At 42.4% G+C, this 18,689-nt stretch overlaps 1 protein-coding gene across 14 annotated transcripts in view; it reads right to left on the reverse strand.

Annotated features, from left to right (window-relative positions):
* GCS2alpha (glucosidase 2 subunit alpha) overlaps window positions 1–18,025 on the reverse strand; it is a 118,275-nt gene extending 100,250 nt beyond the window's left edge. For 13 of the 14 annotated variants that reach the window (XM_070521582.1, XM_070521580.1, XM_070521578.1 and 10 more), the window contains exons 1-5: window positions 17,928–18,025; window positions 15,468–15,563; window positions 14,959–15,063; window positions 12,477–12,716; window positions 10,639–10,812 (exon numbers count right to left, since the gene is read on the reverse strand). In XM_070521582.1, coding sequence (XP_070377683.1) covers window positions 10,639–10,812; window positions 12,477–12,716; window positions 14,959–15,063; window positions 15,468–15,563; window positions 17,928–18,010 — 698 coding nt within the window. In that variant the 5' untranslated portion in view covers window positions 18,011–18,025. The other variant, XM_070521579.1, reaches the window with a different exon arrangement.
* Between the last annotated feature and the right edge of the window lie 664 nt (window positions 18,026–18,689).

The raw sequence follows: 18,689 nt of genomic DNA on the forward strand, positions 1-18,689 counted from the left end.
CTAATTGCCTCTGGTTGGCAATAAGATGAAGATTAGCAGAAGTTTGTCACACATTTAGCTTTTTTGACGGGCACAGAACCACACAGTTTTTTTTAGTGCGCGCACTTACGCAGTTCTAATATGTTATGGATGTACATATTAGTGTAAAAGCAAGAAGATTTGAGTTTTGCGAAATATTCTCGTGTGCGCATTTTCAAAGCCTTGAACTATGTGCATAACAATGCATCAAATTTTAAATTTTTATAAGCTTATTTCCTTTTTTATTGTTGTTATCCATGAATGAAAAGTACATATATACCAACTCAAAATATTTTTTTCTCACTTTACGGTCACCCTAAAAAAATTACGGTAAATTTTTTTCGAAATAAGTCGTGAAGAACTGGAATCTGCAATAACAGAAATCGACTCTGGGCGGTCGCATATGGCGATAAAGGTCGACCTTTAAAGGGTTAATACTTAATGATGGCGTATACAAATACCAGAAAATTTTGTTTATTGACATTTAAATGTGCAATATGCATTGAGAATAAGCATAATCAGCAAATAGAAAAAAGAATGTTTGGTGGAAGCTTTTTTCAGCAATGGGGGAGACCACAGGCAGAAGACTGGAAGTGGGCTTCACCCCAAGTCACCTGTGGCTTCGTTAGGAATTTGCACAGATAGCACTTGTCATATGTAGGGATGGACAAATAGCGATTTGGTCAAAATTATTCGACCAAATCACTATTTGCCAATTCCTACATATGACAGGAGCTATATATCACATATGACAAAAAACCTAGTTAATTTGGATTTCATGGGACCGGAAAAAAAATGTCAGAGTCCGAATCAACCGAATGTCGCATTTTCGAGAGTATCCAGAAAACAAGAAGCAAATGCTTACTATGTCAACATGCTTTTATTAGGAAATTAATGAGCAAATCCTTTTGCAATTTTGCAGAAATGCAGTGTGGAAGCAGCAATTCTCGTCATCTCGTGGCCGATTGGCTCTCAATGCTGCGCTCGAAGCCCCACGACTTCCTTCACAGCACGGCAGCAATGCGAGCCTTCATTTGCGACACGCTTTCCACTATTGCGTGTCTATCCCCATCACTTTTTCGCCAGTGAGCTGATCGCCAACAGGTCGCACGTCTATCACAATGTAGCCAGTGCTCTTCATCCTTGACAGCTTTGCACCGAGTCAAAATGAAACAACTGGTTGCCGCAATCACTACGGAGGAAACTGTGGCCGATATATTGATGTGAGTATTATAAGGCATGTGGCCGACACATGTGCCGAGTCAGAACGAAACTACCGTTCGCTGCAACAACTGCAGATGAAACCGCAGTCTTTTTAGCCACGCGGCTGACACGCATATTGACTCAAAACGAAACTACTTTTTGCTGCAACTGCTGCAGAAGAAACTGCAGCAGCTATCGATGCGATCATGGATAGCGACTATGCAATTATGAAAGCCCGCAGCCAGTGCGGTATCATGCGCGGCAGTAAACGCGAGAATAAAGGCTTTAAAGGCACAAATAGGCATGAAGCGTTCCGGCGTTGCTGTCATTCACATACAAATTCCGCTGATGGCTATGGCAATGCAGACTCCGCCACTTCATTTCAGTTGGATGTTTCGGTGACCAACCATTTTGTGCACTGCAGTGCTTCTGTGGGTCATGAACCCCACAGGGTCACAATTGATCTGTAGCAAAGTAGCCTATGCTGGCTAAACTGAATCATGTGCTTTGTATTGCAGGTTCAGTATTGTAAACTTGATCTGAATTCCATGATACTATTTAAACAGACATTCAAACATCTCTGTCTGAAGAAACTATACAAGGTAATAAAGTAACTTGATTTAGTGTAAGAATAGAAAAGTCCAAAACATTTATCCTAGCAAGCATACTTTTCTCAGTGTGTTCTGGTCCGCTTTGTTAACTGTAACTACAATGACCCTCAAGTAAAAAAACTGTTGTCTTTCTTACCGGTAACACATCCAAGATAAAAAGCTCACAGCACTGAAAATTTAGGGACAGTGGTGGTGCTCAGAGGGAGTGGACTTTAGGGTGTGACACAGCACAACGAAAATAGAACAGACCACAAGCAAGATGAAATAACTTTTGGCCCCCAAATGCTCGTATTTTTGTGGTTTGCAGGTTTGGGAAACACTGGCTCAAGTGAAGTACACAGAATTTAAGCTGGAACAGGAGCAACTATTAAAAGCTTGATTGGTCAGTTGCATAGCAACAATTGTCTAGTCACAGCACTTTATGAATGCGTTTTTCGTATGGTTAACTGGCAATATGCTGTTCAGCACATATGCCACTTTTCAGCGCGAAATTGATAGTGCATTTTCACAACAAATTAGGAACATGTAAGAAAATGGTCTATAGCATGGCTAAAAAAAAGCACTGTTACAGGCATGGACACATCAAAACTAGCAGAAAATCAATTGCTTTATTAGCACGTGGTGCATCCACCTGCTTGCTCACAAAGTGTGCAGTTGCCCACACAGCGAAATAACTTTGTAGCAGAAAAGGTTTTTTTGTAGCCTGATAAATAATATAACCTATTGTTAACAGGTCATACCAAGTGAAGGGTAACAAACCATTTTCTCTAATGCATGCAATACTGAAATATCACAATGGAACAGAACAAAAGGTTAATATTTCAAAAAGAAGTGTCAGTCACTGTTTTCCCCTAATAGTATGTACCTGAAAAAAAAAAGGGCAAGCTCAAACATTTGCCATAAATGCATTCATTCAAATTTTAAGACATGCTAATGGTACAAACACAATGGAAGAATGTATGAGCAGGGTACGAAAGAATTGTGTAGCTTAAAGGAGGAGATGGAGATGCATTTAAGAGAAAGCTTTAGCTCGGCCCCAACTCCGACGGCACCAATTCAAATACATGTAAAACGCAGAAATGCTTTTCCAAAATAACCCCTGGGCTGCTTTTATATAAATTTATGGCATTCAACGGAAAAAGTTATATTCTAGCGGCTGTTGGAACCAGCATTTTTATTTATGGCAGGACATTTTTTACAAGAATGTTTATATAGCTGGGTGTTTAAAAAAATTGGAAGCCCTAAGTTTACAACTTTGACCCTCTGCATCAAAAACAGATACCACCATTCTGTAAATTGCATCCATAAGAACATCCAAAGCAAACAAATCCGATATATTAATTTCTATCTCATTTGAATTTGTTACAATGTTCACGAAGATATTGCAAACATGCTACTTGCATATTAGTGATGGATTTGAGAACCATGTATAATACATCAAATCTGTCCACTTTACATGTGCTATTAGGTGAAACTGACGGAATTCCAATATCTGTTTTTGTTGCTGAATTACAGAGTCATAAACTTGATTTCATTTTCTAACTTTTTCTATTTTCAACAATTTTTATTCTAAAAACACCACGGCCTAACGTTTCTAACAGTCTGTAGATTTTAACTTTTTAAGTGCAGCAAACCTGAACAAATGGTACAGTGGTTGCCGAGAAAAATTATTTCTCCTTTCCCGTGTATTTAGATAGGAGCCCCCTGCCTAAAGGTTCCTCTTAAGTTTGGACTTATGCGTAAGCTAATGCAGACAGTGAAGGAACTCTTAGTTCTGCAAAGTGATCTGAGGTTTAAATAACTTCAGGCACAACTGCGTTTTTGCCTAGGCTCTTCAAAACAATAACCACTATGCATGCTGAAAGCATGGTCAAATTTCAGCCTTTAAACTTGCTCAAAAAACAACTCCACTCTGTGAAAGCCAATGCGGGGGAGTTCCATACTCAATCGACCCTTTGAAACAAGCAAAGGAATTCAAATTCTGTCACCAAAATGTGTAAATATACGACATGGTCCACTGTTTAAAAAAAAAAAAAGGTTGTGCAATAAGTACACAGTTGAACCCACTTATAACGGCCTTCTCGGCAGGGCCACTAGATAATGCAGCATGTCCAGATAAGCGCGAGAAAAGAGCCCATTCCAGAGGCCACACACAAGTTTCGTGGCGGTGGCAAGGTCGATCCAAATAGGTCGCGAAGCTTCGGGCGAAAAGCGGTTCAGTACAGATTGTCACCGACATCAGCATGGGGGGTTATGGGAGCAGCGATTGAAGCGCGACTATGTTTGGAGGGAACAAACATTGGGAAAGAAAAACGCGTTTTTTAATTCAAACGAGACACAGTTAGATTCATTCAACGAAAATAAAATTCCTAGTCAATGTTATATATTCGTGATGAGTTAAGAAAATACGTTTAATTTTATTATTATTAATAAATGCATTTCTTTTCAGCGCCCATCGCTACAGGGGGCGTTGACGCCACTATCACTCGCAGTGCAATGCACGTCTTGAAATGGGCAGAAAGGCGCACTCGTATCACCTGTTGAAATACGCCCCCCTCACAATTTGTGCTTTCTTGCTTGTCGAAGTTTGTCTGAATTTGGTGACGCGGGTAGCTTCATTGCTTCTTAACCTGTTCAGTCAAAAGTAGTGAGTTACGACCGCCAGATAATTGTGTAGTTGTTTTCGTGCGACTGCGCTGGCCGACGGGCTTGGCATCCGACAATAGGATCAGAATCTACACCTAAAGCTTTCGTCGGCCTCCAAAGAAAGTATGTTCCATATGTTCTGTGCAGGGATGTGATTTCGACAACCGTACGGCTGGCCTTTTCCTGCATCGCTTTCCACGCTGAAAGCTCGAAACGCCCATCAAGTCGGATGGCGGGGCATTTGAATATATAGCTCCAAAGGAAGAACAACAAAACAAATTTCGCGCCTTCGAAAACAAAATGACGTCACTTGTGCTTTTACCGGACATGGCGTCACGTTATTTTTTTTTCCGCCGGAAGTGTTCCCACCACATACAGATGGCGCTAAGCCCCATGAACCAGCGATGGACCGCCATGTTTTGAACGTATGGGCTCCTATGGAAGCTTCGCTACCAGGTACATTTACCTTGGCGGTGGCGCTAGATGGCATCGAGTGTTCAGAGTGAACATTCCAGTTGGATGGTGTGAAAGCAAGATAAACCATGTCTACAAAGGCGAAGGTGATAAGGATACTACGAGCTTGTACAAGCCAGTTACAGTAACGTCGGTGATATATAGAATGGCAACGCAAGACAAATTTAGAACTGTCGAAGTGGGTAGAAAAATACAATGTACTGGCGAACTACAGAATGGGTTCAGACCACGCAGACGCTTAGAGAATAATATATTTGTACTAACTAAGTGCATAGATATTTGAGTAGCTCAGAATAGACTTTTATGGACAGAATTTCTAGAAAACATAGACAGGGAATTGTTAGGGGATATTCTGAAGCACGAAGGTATAGATGATTTCGTGGAGCTGCTGAGGGAGATACACAGAGACAACCGAGTAGAAATTGTACGGGACGGCCAAAAATGTAATGAAGTGGAAATTCATCAAGGACTGAAGCAAGAATGTCTTCTGTCTCCTATGTTGTTCACGCTTTACGTTAAGTGCATAGAAAGACAACTGGAAAATAGTGAATTAGGGTTTGATTTACCTTACTTGCAACAGAAGGTCCCCGGACTGATGTATGCAGATGACGCAGTGCTACTAGCGGACAATGCAAGAGATTTACAGACACTTGCATATGTAGGGCAATGCAGTGACAAATCTAGGTCTTAAGTTTAGCAGAGAGAAATTGGGAATTATAATCTTTAAAGGGACACTAAAGTGAAAAATGATTTCTTCTGCATCAGTATATTACCTTTCTACAACACCAAAAACACCACTCTTACAACAATAAGACGCTTGGCCAGAAAAAGCGCAAGAACGAAATACGGTTGGCGACGTCTACTTAAGTTCCCGCACCGAAATACGGGTGGCGACGCCTACTTAAGTTCCCGCACCTGGGGGCTGCGACGTCTTGGATTTTGATGGCATCTTCTAGGGCCTACTAACTATATATAGCAGTACAGATTGACTACACTGGAACCAAAGGAACCAAATATTAAACATGGCAAGTTTCGGGAACCTTTATTCAGCTAACGCAGCCCAAATGCGAAAACATACTTTGGAATCCCCGACATCACGCTGACGCACCGGCGCTGGGGTTTCGGTGCGAAATTCGAATACTAATACTTGGACCTTCATTTTCTCATATAATGATCAAACTATTTTTTTAAATGACTGCCTGCAGGGTTCTCAAACAATGCTTCATTAGCCTAAACTGATTTATTGTTTCGCTTTAGCATACCTTTAATGAAGAGGCAAGTAATTAGTATGTGGTGTCAATTCAACAGCAAGTTAATGCCCATGGTCAAGCAACAAATATCTCAGCGTATGCATAAACAAAAGAAAGACTTACTGAAGCATGCAACAAGATAATCGGAAAATAAAGGGGAAGTGGAACTCAGCAATAATGAAACGGAGCACTTTCGGGCCGCAATAAATATGAACTGGTGAGTGGAATCTGGGAATGTGTAATGGTGTCAGTGCTAATGTTTGCAAATGCCATTCTTGGCCTAAAGTTGAATACCTGGTCCTGGTTGGAAGTTAACCAAAGATGGGTAGGCCAGTTGGCTTTGAGAGCCCAGGACAAGACCACAAATGACACAGTGCTGGGCGACGTGGGTTGGGCCCCTTTTGAAGTCAGAGAAGCGCAGAGCAAAATTAGTTTTGAAAAAAGACTTGGGAACATGGATGAAAATAAATGGGTAGCTGAAGCACACACGTGTCTGTACCTGAAAAGCGATGACATAGTGTGGAAGAAGAGGTCAGAAAAGTTGGCAACCAAGTACAGGGTAAATGAAAGTGTACGTAGACAACCAGGTATCATCAAAAAGAAAGTGAAAGAAACAAAGATAGGGAATTGGATGCAAGGAATTGAAACAAAAAGACCATGGATAATACAAAGGGCCTTGATATTTGAGGCTTGAGCTGGTTTTCCAAGGAGAAAACCATACCGTAGCAAATATTCGCAACAAGGTGAGGCATACGTATGCTGCAGTAAAAATCCAGAGGAAACCCCTCAGCACATCCAAATGGAATGTGAAGGAATTCTTCCAGTGAGACCCATAGGTAACGTACACCTATCAGAAGCATTTGTATTTAAAGTGGATGGAACTATCAACTGGCCAGCAGTTGAGATAAGCAAGAGATGTTTATAGTATTGGTGGCAAAAAACAGGGAAGAGATTGATACGACTGGATCCATTACATGCATAGGTAGCAGTACAAGGTAGAGAAGTTTGCTAGAACGAAATGCATGTATAGCATACCTGCAATCAGGGTGTTGGAATGAAATGTTTTTCGTTCTTGTTTTAGTTTTGTTCCACTGAAAAAGGTTCCGTTCCGGTTCTGCTCCGGAACGAAATAAAAAAGATCTGCAACGGTTTATAATGGTTTTTGTTTGCATGAAAAAATATTTATGATGCAGTGTAATGATAAGAACATAGTATTTATTTCTCTCAATAAGCGAATTATGAATTCTGAAATCATACCCACTGCCTTGAGTCAAGGCACTGAGCATGATCTCAGAAGCAACACGTCGTTGAGTGTACTTGCCGAAATGCGAGACCACGGTTCCAATAAAACAAACACAAACGAACGATAAAACTTCGGTAACAAAGCGTCGTACCCACAGAAAATGAAACAACAAGCTGTTCAGCGCGCAAGCCCCGAGTTTTCCTACGATGCCGATCTGCTAGTGCATCGAGTGGCAGGCTTTGTTTATGGAGCGCTCAACCAGCTGTTGCTCGCACTATCCCTGCCCGAGATATGTGCTAATAGTGAAATAGGCCATTTCAGTAACAGAAGTGGAGTTATTGGCAATCAAACACGGCCTCCGCTGAGCTCCCATTCTTTCTTCAATGTCTTGCACTGTGAAGGCTACGGCGCTGTGGGGCGTGCCCACAGTGCTCCGCCTTCTAAACGTTACCATGGTACGCAGTTCAAATTTAATTTTGGATGTTAATGTAGCCACTACGACTTCCACCTTTAGTGCCTAAGACGTGCTAAACATAAGCCAAACACTGTTTCTAATGCCCTTTCTAGTGTATATTAATGACATTGTGAAAGACGTGACTTGTAAAATATATTTCTATGCAGATGACTGTGTTGTCTACCGGGACGTAAACAATTATTCAGATTCATTTCATTTGCAGAGCAACTTGAACTATATCCAACAATGGTGCCTGAAGTGGAAAATGTACTTAAATTCAACAAAGTGTCAGATTATCTCCTTCACACGTAGCCAAATATGGATTAGATTCTTCCAACTATCAACAGTATCATCTGATCACAAGAACCTTGGCGTTCACTTTTCCTCCAAACACACATAGAATAAGCATGTTGAGCATGTTTCATCTAAAGCTTGTGGGATGCTGAATTTTTTAAGATGAAATTTTAGAACGACCCTGCTAAAAGTTAAAGAGTTTTTATATTTAACTTATGTTCGGCCTATATTGGAGTATGCTTGTGTTGTTTAGAGACCGCAAACTTTATATTTAACCAACATGCTTGAATGTGTACAAAACTATGCCACTTGATTTGTATCAAGAGATTATAACTTCTGTAGTAGTGTTACTAACGTTAAAGTGGGAGCTTTTATGTACTCGCTGAAGGAACTTTCAGTTAAAAATGTATAAAATTTATCACGGTAAACTAAAAATAGACATATTTTTTGCTTCCACCGCATTTCAGGTCGAATAGACTAGATCATGGATGGAAAATAAGAGAAATTAAATGTAAAACTAACACTTATCAAAGCGAATTTTTTCCACTTACAATTCGTGAATGGAAGCGGTTGGCCAAACAAATTGTTGAGTGCTGATCTGAGCCAATGTTTCGGGCCTTGTTACCAGATGTATGAACGAGTGCAGTTGTCTTCATTTAGTACTTGCTTGTCATGCCTTTTGATTAGTTTTGCATCCTCACCCTCTCTGCAATAATGCTTTCAGGGGCTGCAGGTATTTGGAATAAATAAATAAATAGATGCGGTTGTCCTTAGCGAGCCACAGTACGCTTAGCCAGTAGATTTCGTGACGCGATATTTACGCCATGTAGCTGACCGCAGCTTGATGTCAGCTATCGGCCAATAGCAGCCGTCTAAGGGAATGACAAAATAAAGCGTCCGATGATGAAATAAAGAGTCCAGAAGAGTGTGAGGACCGGGCCTTCTACAGAAAAAAAGAGCGTTTGAGAGAAACGTGACTTCGTGATCTGCTTGCGAGCTCCACGCACTGCGTACGACAGCAAAACTTGGCTGAGATGTTCACAGCACCGTATGCTACCCACAGACAATTTTATTTCACCAAGCCTGAGGGAGTGGTTTAGGGCCCCTTAGGATATTTTAATTTGATATTAAATTTGATCTTGAAATGTCACACCTTGCATCATTAACAATGTTGGCTTCCCAACACAGGGAGAAATTTGCCAAAATTGCATAGCAATAAAACTAGGTCTGCAGATGTTCTTCCTAAAAAAAATTAGAGAGCTGCGCTCATTTCTTCTGGCTGAGCCTGTGTGTGGGAGCTACAGTGATGGCTGAAACAAACCAAGTCAATGCATCATGATGTCAGGAGTCAGGACACATCCTCCATTAGAGTATGAAAATGGATTCATACCAGTAAGTACTACAGTAATTATTTAGGGTTCTCTGATGTTTGTCAGCATTCTTGCAGCGAAGCTGTCTATGGCTAGGATCTAGCTGATCACGTTCATGCGTAAACTAACAATTTTTCATACGTGGGCTGATCCCAAAGATGGTACAATGCCAGGCTGACCCGCAGTGGATATGAAGCAGGCGTTAAGCACTCCCCATACGTGGGCATATTCCGATGCTGCTGCAATACCGGCCGACCCAGAGTGGAGATGCAGTTCACCATTAAAGGGCCCACAAACACAGCTTCACTGGTCATTCTGCTTCACAGAGTGGAAGGGCACTGAGTTTTTTTTTTTTCCCCGAGGTTTAGTGAATCTGATCCTTAATTTTTTTTTAAATCACAAGGGACACTAAAGAGGAACAATCACTCTAGACTGACAAAGTATTCTGTCAAAACTATTTGTTCATTTCATGGTAACAGATTGATTTTTAAAAAGTAAATAAAAGTAAAAATTCCATTTTCTTAATTTTGTGCCAAAATCCCAGTGCCGGTCAGTCAGTGTGATGTCAGGGATTTCGTAATATACAACTTTTTTGTATCTGAGCCATTGTGGCTCCGTAAAAGTTGTTGAAACTTGCTAAGTTCAGCCTCTGGTTCTTTTAGAATACAACGCAATCCGACTATGCCCAGGCAGATGCCATCAAAATCCATGACACCATGATGAGCTGGTGTACGAACTTCAAAGTGACATCACCAAGTACCCTTTGTTTATGACTTGTCTAGCTTATGAGGCCTTCACTCACATTAAGAGTGGCTTTTTTTTGGTATCCTAGATGGGTAACTTACTAATACATTATTTTTCTCTTTAGTGTCACTTTAACTCTGCTAGTCACAAAAGTACAACAATTTGCTCAAAAGTTCAATGGGTAGCAGTGCTGAATGATAGGAAGAAGCATAAATAGCTCAAAACTGCCAATGCCATCCCACGGTGCTACAGCAATAGCTTTGCAAAGTCACACTTTGCAGCACTAGCACAGAACCAAAGCAAGTACAATAAACAAGGATGGCGGGCTTACGGAGCTCCTCGTGGCCGGTAGTGTTCAAAGCGCAGGAGTCCTCGAGCATTGGCCACCAGGACGAGCTGACCATTGGAGTAGACCTCGACCACCAGCGGAGTGGCGCGCACAACCGCACGATGCTTCCCAAAAGTCACCGCGAAGGAGCTGTCGTCCTTGCTCTCAAGATGGAAGCTACAGCAGGTGTAGTGCAAGACGAGAGGTAATTTGTTAATTTACAAATACTAGTGTAATAAGAAAGCCAAAAGAGGCACGTCACTCACACACAGTCATAATAGCATGTATTCATAGAGCCTCTGATAGAGTAAATATTATAGAGATCGAACACGCATATTGGAATCTATGTGAAGCAATGCTTTAGTAAACTAGCTATAATCAAATGCTTTACAACTAATGGTGATGTATACAATTTTGTTTACTTTTATCCTATGCAACGTGTAATATCATGGAACATTATTGTTTCTTCACCACAAAGGTCACAACTTTATTGTCATGCAATTTTTATATTTATGCACTGCATAGTTCACAAGCTATGCGCTACACAAATTCAGCGGCATGCACGGTGCGAGGTGTACATGCAGCGATACCACAAGGACGAACAATCCTTGTTGAGGGAAGAATGGTGGTGACAGGTGTATGCACAGAAAAGTATGACACATATCAAGCAATATTTAGGGATTCTGTGCCTCTTGTGACTGAGTGGGACATGCTTAAGTACTGGCCAAGAACAGGCACGTTCCCAGTGGCACATACTGAATCAATTAAATTAAATTGTGGGTATTACACGCCAAAATCACAGTAAGATTATGAGGCACACCATAGTGCGGGATTCCGAATTAATCTGAAGCACCTGGGGTTCATTAAGGTCCACCGAATGCATGGTACACGGGTGTTCTTGTATTTAGCCCCTACTGAAATGCGGCTCCCGCAGGCAGCCTACAGACATACTATGCACGTTCGGCATCAGAACTGAAAAACATGCATGATCATGCTTAGAGTTCTTAGGATTTATAAAACACTACATTGAAAGTAAAAAAAATACAAAAATTTGGTAAAAAATACAAAAAATTGTTTGATTAGTATGTTCACTGTTTATTACAGGTTCACGGACTTTGTTCTGTAGGCATGCTGTGAAATGATACTCTGCACTTTAGCCACAGCAACAACAATCGCTGCTGCATACAAGTAGAAATGAAGACAAAGTTTACTAATGAAATATTAACACAATAGCTGTCAGCTATTCCGTAGTCGTCATACATTGGTTCTATGGTTTGGTCCATATAATCGAAGGGTAGAAAAAAAAAAAAGAATAACAGGCCATAAATATCACTCAGTGACTGTATTTTTCACTCTTGAAATTTTTTTCCTGAACTGTAACAAATAATAAATTGGAAAATATTTGTGTCAATATGACAATCACAAAAGAGCGCTAATAACTTGGCATTCTTATGATATTACCGTAAATATTGGCAAGTACGTGCTTAACACTACTGAAGTCTGTATTGCCATATCATTACAGCTACTGCAAGCTACACCTGCCACATCTTCCACTCTCCCTCCAAGCATTCTCAAGGGCTAAAGCAACAAACTTGCTTGTCATTTGAAAACATATTGGAAATGAGCAACAACTTCCTCAATAACGCATCTCTTAAAACCACTGTAAAGGAGCGCAAACAAACGGACACAGAGCACCTAGGCACCACAGGCATCTATGTTGCTTAGGTAGATTCTGTGTCTATTTGTTTGTGCTCCTTTACAATGAATCTATACCAATTAGCCCAGCTCTCTAATCTCTCAGAACATTCAATATCTAACAAATGTATTTAAAGTATAATTACTCAGACTCCTGAATGCTCTCAAGAAGTGCCTCCTTCGGCTCAAAACGTGCAACAGCTGATTCTTTTTCGTTGAGCCGCATACGGAGGATGCCTTCTTCGAGTGCAATCAGCTCTAGTCGCAGCACCACTCCAGTGTTCGAGTTGATGACATCTGCCTCCACACGACTTGGTGACGTGGACTTGACGGTGGACAACTGGACATTGTATGGGGACTCACCAGGCTTCATGTTACGGTTACGTCTGCAACAAAGTGTTTACAACTTCTTTATAATCGCACATCACACAGGTCATCACTAGTTTTCGAGACTGCAGTTTAGCTAATGTAACATGTTATTGTGCTGCATGCAAACACAAGATGCCAGTTTCAAGCTTTCAAAATAGGATTTGTTCGTTTACTTTTTCAGTATCTATAGTTACGTCACTTTCTTTTTCCTCTTATTGTCTTTACACCTCTTGTAACCTTGCTCTCCCTTAGCTATTGACTTAATGTGCACCTGTACCATGGCTGTGGGACAGATACAAGGTAAGAGAATAGATAAGTCTACGTGCCCACTGGAATGTCTGACAATTGCAATGCCCAGGACTCTTCCTTTTCTTCCCCCTTTTTGTCCTGACATATACAATAAACTACTACTACTACTACTACTACTACTACTACTACTACTACTACTACTACTACTAAAGAACCAAAGCAAACTTTCCTAGAGACAGGTTACATAAAGATATGATATGCACATCAGCATAATTTTACACTCCTACACAGTTGTAGCACAGGCAACATAAAACACTGTCATGTATGTCACACAAAAATCCTAATACCCGGGCCACATGAACGATGTTAATGCCATTACGAGTCGACGTCTTTCAATTTCTTATTGCCATTAATTCTGAAGTAGTGGCTACATGCGCTTTTATACTTACACTAAATGTCGCGATGATAGCTACAGTGAATGCAGTAATGTTGTTTGCTGACAATAATATCATATAGAAATGTTACTGCATGTAACAGGCAAAAAAATGCCACTAAATAGTTAAAGAGATGTATCTTATGCAGTCATAGCTGCTAACTTGGGTGAGAGTATGCATTTTGACTGCCGAATGAGTTGGGAGAATGCACTATGCCACAAGTGGCTTTAAGTTTTATTGCCATTAAGTATGCCTGTGCGGCAGCATGGGAATGGCATTAAGCAGTAAATGTAATTTATTGTGCCTGTGTGACACGACTATAAATCAGCATTTCATAAATGACTAAGGAACTAGGTGTAGAGGCGGGGACAAAATAATACAGAACCACAAGCAGATGCCAAACTGTATTCTTGTGTCCATTAACAAAGCAAGCGCCTTCTGCCAAGACAATATTGCACATGCGCATCGTTTTATGCTCGTGTGATTGCCCATATGTCCACTTTCTGCCAGCTTGCTATCGGAATTGCGATCAATGCCGAAAATTACACTAAGAGAGCTATGTCTGTTGCAACTATCATGGGTCATAATGCACAGCAAACTCTGCTGGCCAAAAAATACAGCTCCTGCAATCATCTTGATTCCAACAGCAGGCTGGCAGAAAGTCTACCTATGCGCAAGCACACAAGCATGAAAGGATGCGCATGGACAATGCCATGTCCTGACAGACGGTACTAACTTCGGTAAAGGGCACAAAAATGCAGTTTGGCATGTGCTCACAGATCCCATATTATTTTGTCCCTGCCTGTACACAAACTGCCGAAACTTCACACAATTCGATGGTGCCAGCAACAAGTAGTTCAGGAAAGGCTTTGCTTGTAAAGCACATGTTTCACGCATATGCTCCAAATGACAAGTGCCACCAGTAGAGTATTTGTGGCTGCAAGTTAAGCACGATTACTAACTATAAAACTGCCAAGATTCTGGGCGAGGCCTTAGCAAAGCAATAAATGGCAAGACCTCAACAAATGGTCAACCTAGTTTTTTGTTTTTCTTTAAAGTAATGAAGCATTTTCTTTTTTGCTAGGACATGCCACAAATACATGCTTCTGAATATTTCATGTTCTTTATCACAATTTCTTTTTAATTGGCATATTTGTTCACAGTGTCCTTTTAGATTTTATAGGACTTCTTCAAAGGCTGTTTGGTCAATTTCGGCACCGGACAACGTCTGTTGCAACCCCACGCACCTGCTATAAACTTTAACTGTTCAAGGCAGAAGCAAGCATTCAACGAAGGCGCGTCGCTCCTTATCGCGTAGCAGTAACCGCAGATAGGCCGGCTGAGTTGCGCACGAGCCGGTACAGCATCTTACGTTGCCCGTAATCACACTGACGGCACGGGTCAGGAGCCAATTCGATAATTCGTAGGTAACGCCCGTCGGCACTGGATTTCAACCTTCAGAGAGGCGACTGAATTTCAGAAACTACCGTAGGTACTGTCTAACCGGTTGTGACGAGGAGGGAGGCGTTTCACGTAGTAGCAAGGAAGGAACGGGTAAAAGTTGCGACACACTTACTTGCAGAAACCGCTGTCATTGCACGACTTGAAGTTCGACCTGTCGACCAGTGAGACATGCCCCAGCACGGCGAAGAGCACCACTAGCCTGAGCATAGCTCTCGCCCTAGTGAAGAGGTAAAACATAGCACCAGTGACGCCAAACGGACGAGAGCTCTGGGTAGGCCCTCGTAAAAATTACTCAATCCTAGTTCTGTCAATACTTCGGGAGACGCAACGAATGCGTTGAAGAATACGCGGGTTAGACGTGTGACGGGCGTGTGGACCTCGAAGCAGAGGGAGCTAATGTCAGGCAGGCGTTGTGTCAGGTGGTGGCGTTATGATAACGTGTATATTGTTGCCGGTAGGGAATCGTAGCTTCCAGGTAGCTCACATGTGACTATTCAAATAAAGTTGGAGAAGCACAGCTGACGCGAAAGTTTGTTTGCAAGAGACTCAGTGCAAGATATTCACCATTTGATCGTCATTTACGCAAAAATTCTAGTTACAAAAGGAGCAAAAGTTACTTACCGGTCGCACGTGGCCATTTTGATTTGATCGCCGCGACGCCCTGCGGCCCTTTGTTGCTGATGGATTACCGATGTTGATGATGCCGGCATTGCCACGCTGCGGAATTTTATCTGATACACAGCATATAGCTCGAGAGTACACTCTAACAAAAGTTTCTACTCTTTGGGTTGTATTTTCTTCCAAAACGATAATCGTTATCTGTCTTGCCCGCATTACTTTTCTTGCGAGCCCGGTACTTCCTAGTCACGAACGGCTTGCGCGTTATGAGCCTGAGACAGCATTCTCGACAGGAAAGTAGAAAGCGCCGAGCTTTCAAGAGCGGGAACGCAAGCAAGGCAGATGGCGATTATCGTTGTGGGACAAGATAAGCCCCAAAGGGTGTAAACTTTTTGGCATGGAGTGCAGTATATTACGACTTTGGAGTGCCCCTTCGGGCTCATTCACACCGGCGACTGACAGTGGTCGCGCGACCGAGTTGGTCGCAAACGGTCGCCTTTCTTGAAAAGCGACCATTTTGGGCCAGTCGCTCTCTGCGCGATTTTTCAGTCGCGCGACCATGGTCGCAAAACTGATAAACCAATCAGCGGCGCACCGGAAGTGATCTTTCATGTGTCTACATCCGGCCTCCTCCCGCGTCGCGTTCAAATTCCGCGTAGATTCCGAGAGTTCTCGCTGAGAACGATTGCGACTTGTGGGTCGCGCTCAGCCGTGCTTGCCGGTGTGTACATCAGTCGCCTTCGGTCGCTTTTTGATCGCGAGTCGCAAATGATCGCGCGACCTCCTCAAGTCGCCGGTGTGACTGAGCCCTTCTGCCAGACAACGATAATCGTCATCTGCCTTGATGCGTTTCCTTTCTTTAACGCTGCGAGCCCGGTACATTCAGCCTGATACAGCATTCTCGACAGGAAAGTAGAAAGCGCCGATCTTTCAAGAGCGGAAACGCAAGCAAGGCAGATGACGATTATCGTTGTGGGACAAGATAAGCCCTAAAGGGTGTAAACCTCTTGGCATGGAGTGCACTCTTAGAAAAATTTACACCCTTTGGGGCTTATCTTGTTCCACAACAATAATCGTCATCTGTCTTGGCCGCGTTTCCTTTCTTTAACGCTGCTAGCCCGGTACTTCCCAGTCACGAACGGCATACGCGTTATCAGTGTGACGCAGCATTCTTGACAGGAAAGTAGCGAGCGCCGAGTTTTCAAGAAAGGAAACGCAAGCAACGCAGATGACGCTTATTATTGTGGGACAAATATACACCCTAAAGGGTGCAACCGCTTTAAGAGTGTGCAGTATAGTACGACCCACGACCTACTGTATATCGTGGTACGACCCATCGATATACACACTCTAAGAACACTTTACACCCTTTGGAGTGCCCCTTCTGCCACACAACGATTATCGTCATCTGCCTTGATGCGTTTCCTTTCTTTAACGCTGCGAGCCCGGTACATTCCAGTAACGAACGGCATGCACGTTATCAGCCTGATAGCATTTCCTGTCGGCAATGCTATCATGCTGATAACGCGCCGAGCTGCGACGAACGTAGACCCCTCGACAGGGCCCTCTGATGTATGGTAATGTATGGACAGAATGACCAGATTCAACATCACCAACCATTACAAGATGCAAAGATGCACTTATCCACCAACCCATCCACAACTCACTAGACTGCAAGCTGTCCGGTGATGACCATTACAAACCAAATCATACAAGAGCCCAATACTAGTGCATGCTATTTATCCAGACATATACACAACAGATAGATGCAGAGTGTGTGGCACCAGAGCCACGCTAGAACACATGCTATGGGAATGCCAAGAACTAATACGGGACAATGCAAGCACAGCCTCTATCGACAGCCTCCGCGCGCGATGGCAAGCCGTGCTGCTTAGCTTGAACCTAGAAGAACAACTCTGAGCAGTCCAGCGGGCCAAGAAAGCCGCCGAGAGGCAAGAACTCTTGGTTGTAACCTTGGCGGGTGTCCCAGCCTACTAACTCGCCGGACGATAATTGTTCTGATTCGAAATAAAGTTTTCTCACTCACTCATCTTGGTATATGGATAAACGAAGGCAATAGATATATGGAAACGTAGGACAAAACAATAACAGTAAAGGGGAATAGAAATGCGGCCATAATGAAACACAGAGCGCTACACTCTTAGCCAAATGTACACCTTTTGGGGTGCATGTTTGCCACACAACAATAATCGTCATCTGCCTTGCTTGTGTTTCCTTTCTTGAAAATGATGCACTCGCTACTTTCCTGTCGAGAATGCCCCGTCATGCTGATAATGTGCATGCCGTTCGTGACTTGGAAGTACTGGGCTCGCAGCATTATAGAAAGGAAATGCGGACAAGATACGACCCAAAAGGTGTAATTTTGTTTAAAAGTGTATGGGGATAGAATAGGTACGATATGCTCCGGGGTATGTGGAAAGGTGTAATGGTTTCAGGACTTACATTTGGAAATGTGGTTGTTTGCTCAAAATTAGGGGTACAATCAGGACTTGATGGCAACCAAAGGTCTGTGGGACACCCCGCATTGGGCACTCGCAGGAAGACTACAGATGAAGTTCTGCAGGGTGATATGAGCTGGACAAGTTTTGAAGTGAGGAAAGTTCACAGTAAAATTAATTATGAAGAACGACTGAGGAAGATGGAAGGAAGTAAATGCGCTGGGAGAGTGTTCAGGTATTTGTACAGGAATAACATTGATTCACAGTGGAGGAAAAGAACTAGGAGGCTTACCAGTAAGTATGTGGCTTGTGTGGGGAGCAACATAGCAACAAAGAAAGTCAAGCGGAAAGTCAGAGAGGCTGAGATAATCTCATGGGTGGTGGCAATGGAAAAGAAAGCTGCCATGAGTAACTACTTAAGAGGAAAAAATGAAATCAGGAAAGAAACAATTTATGATAACTCAAAGGGAAGCTCATTACTTTTCGAAACAAGATCAGGATGCTTTAGAACATGCAGTTATAAAGCGAAATATAAGAAGGAAGAAGAAGCATATGCTTGCTGTGATAAAGATAGGGAAACGATGGAGCATGTTGTATTAGAATGTGAAGATATCTGCCCAGCGGTCGATTTAGGAATCACTGGCCTCCTTGAAGCCCTTGAGTTCAGCGAGAGAAGGGGGAAAGTTAACACATCCGCAATAGAAATTAGTAAGAGGTGATTGGAAAATTGGTGGAAGAAAAGTAGGGAAACGACAAACAACAGAGG

The sequence above is a fragment of the Dermacentor albipictus genome, chromosome 7 (assembly GCF_038994185.2).
Source record: "Dermacentor albipictus isolate Rhodes 1998 colony chromosome 7, USDA_Dalb.pri_finalv2, whole genome shotgun sequence".
Taxonomy (NCBI): domain Eukaryota; kingdom Metazoa; phylum Arthropoda; class Arachnida; order Ixodida; family Ixodidae; genus Dermacentor; species Dermacentor albipictus.